Here is a 1,368-nt window from a genome sequence, read left to right on the forward strand (position 1 = left end):
CTAAAGGCGGTCAGAAGACGGGAACACCGGCCATGGATAGGGAAAGGCTAAAGGGACCTACGCTCCTCCTCCGGCTCGCGCTCCGCAAAGCCCTTCGCTTCTCTCTGTTCCGAGTCGAAAGACAGGAGGTTGGAAGGGCATCCCGGGCGATGCCGGTGGGTGCACCCCAACCGCAGCAGCAGCCCGGAGCGTGTCATCCTCCAGCATCTGGAGTCATCTGCTGGTCCTGCCCAGTGATGCCACAGCCAGGGAGCATCATCTGCCCCGGCTGTCCCCTCCCTGAAAATTCTGGCACACCCACCCCTGCCACCCACGCATGGAGCCAAAGCCACCGGGAACTCGGGATGCTGGCTCCCCGAGAAGCCACATAGGCAGGAGGGGACAGGGAAGGGACAGGGGGGTGACACTGACCCCCTGCCTGGCCTGGGTCCAGTTTAGGTCATTGGGAACCCACCAGCGAGGGGACAGAGTTGTGACCATGGCAGGATGGGGGGGACAGGAGGGCAGTGCTGGGGTCATGGAGGGGGCATAGGTGAGAGGTCACCAGACAGAGGGACAAGGACAGGATAGAAAGTGGGAGGGGGGACGGTGCCACACAGCTCCTTACGTTTGGGTGGGAGCCCTCGGCGATGGTGGAGAGGGAGAAGTTGTCGTTGTGCAGCTCGGACGGGGTGCGGTATCTGCGGGGGGCAGGAGAGCAGGGGTGAGAGCAGGACCCCCCAACAGCCCCCGCCCGCGTTGTGGGGTGACCCTGGTTTTGGGGGGTTAACTGGTCCCAGCGCTGGAGGTCTGGGGGGTAAATGCCCATAGGGATGGAATTTTGGGCTAAATACCCCCAGACCTGGGGGTTTTGGAGGGATAAATACCCGTACGCTGGGGGTTTTGGGGTTTTATACCCCCAGCTCTGAGGATTTGGGGAGCTAAATGCCCCCAAATCCGGAGGACTTGGTTACTTAATATCCCCAGGGATGGAGGTCTACAGGATTTAATATCCTGAACTGGATGGAGGTTTGGAGACTAAATGTCCCCAGGAATGGAGCTGGGGCTAAATGAGCCCAATGTGACATTTTGGGGGGCTCGGTGCCCCCAGCTCTGGCGTTTTAGGGTAGCCGGGCTCCGGGCAGGGGAGCGGGAAGGGCAGCCCGGGGTAGGGCTGGAGAGAGAGACCCGGGAGCTGGCACGGAGCTTCCCTGCTAATTACACTTGGCATTTCCAAACACTAATTAACAGCTCATTAGGGAGCGGGCTGGGAAGGCTCCCTCCTCCCTGCTCCAGGAGCTGGGCAGCAATGGCTGGGGCGGGGAGATGACCCCGAAGCCTTCCCTGTCCCCCCCCTGTCCCCAGCCGGACCGTCCCCGATGGCAGCAC

General features: G+C 61.7%; 1 protein-coding gene across 1 annotated transcript in view; it reads right to left on the reverse strand.

Annotated features, from left to right (window-relative positions):
• Positions 1–880, reverse strand: part of CSPG5 (chondroitin sulfate proteoglycan 5) — a 1,981-nt gene extending 1,101 nt beyond the window's left edge. Inside the window, exon 1 of the mRNA XM_017737672.1 lies at positions 608–880. Coding sequence (XP_017593161.1) covers positions 608–808 — 201 coding nt within the window. The 5' untranslated portion in view covers positions 809–880. The remainder of the gene's footprint in view (positions 1–607) is intronic.
• Between the last annotated feature and the right edge of the window lie 488 nt (positions 881–1,368).

This window comes from Corvus brachyrhynchos, unplaced genomic scaffold (assembly GCF_000691975.1).
Source record: "Corvus brachyrhynchos isolate BGI_N302 unplaced genomic scaffold, ASM69197v1 scaffold426, whole genome shotgun sequence".
NCBI classification, from domain to species: Eukaryota; Metazoa; Chordata; class Aves; order Passeriformes; family Corvidae; genus Corvus; species Corvus brachyrhynchos.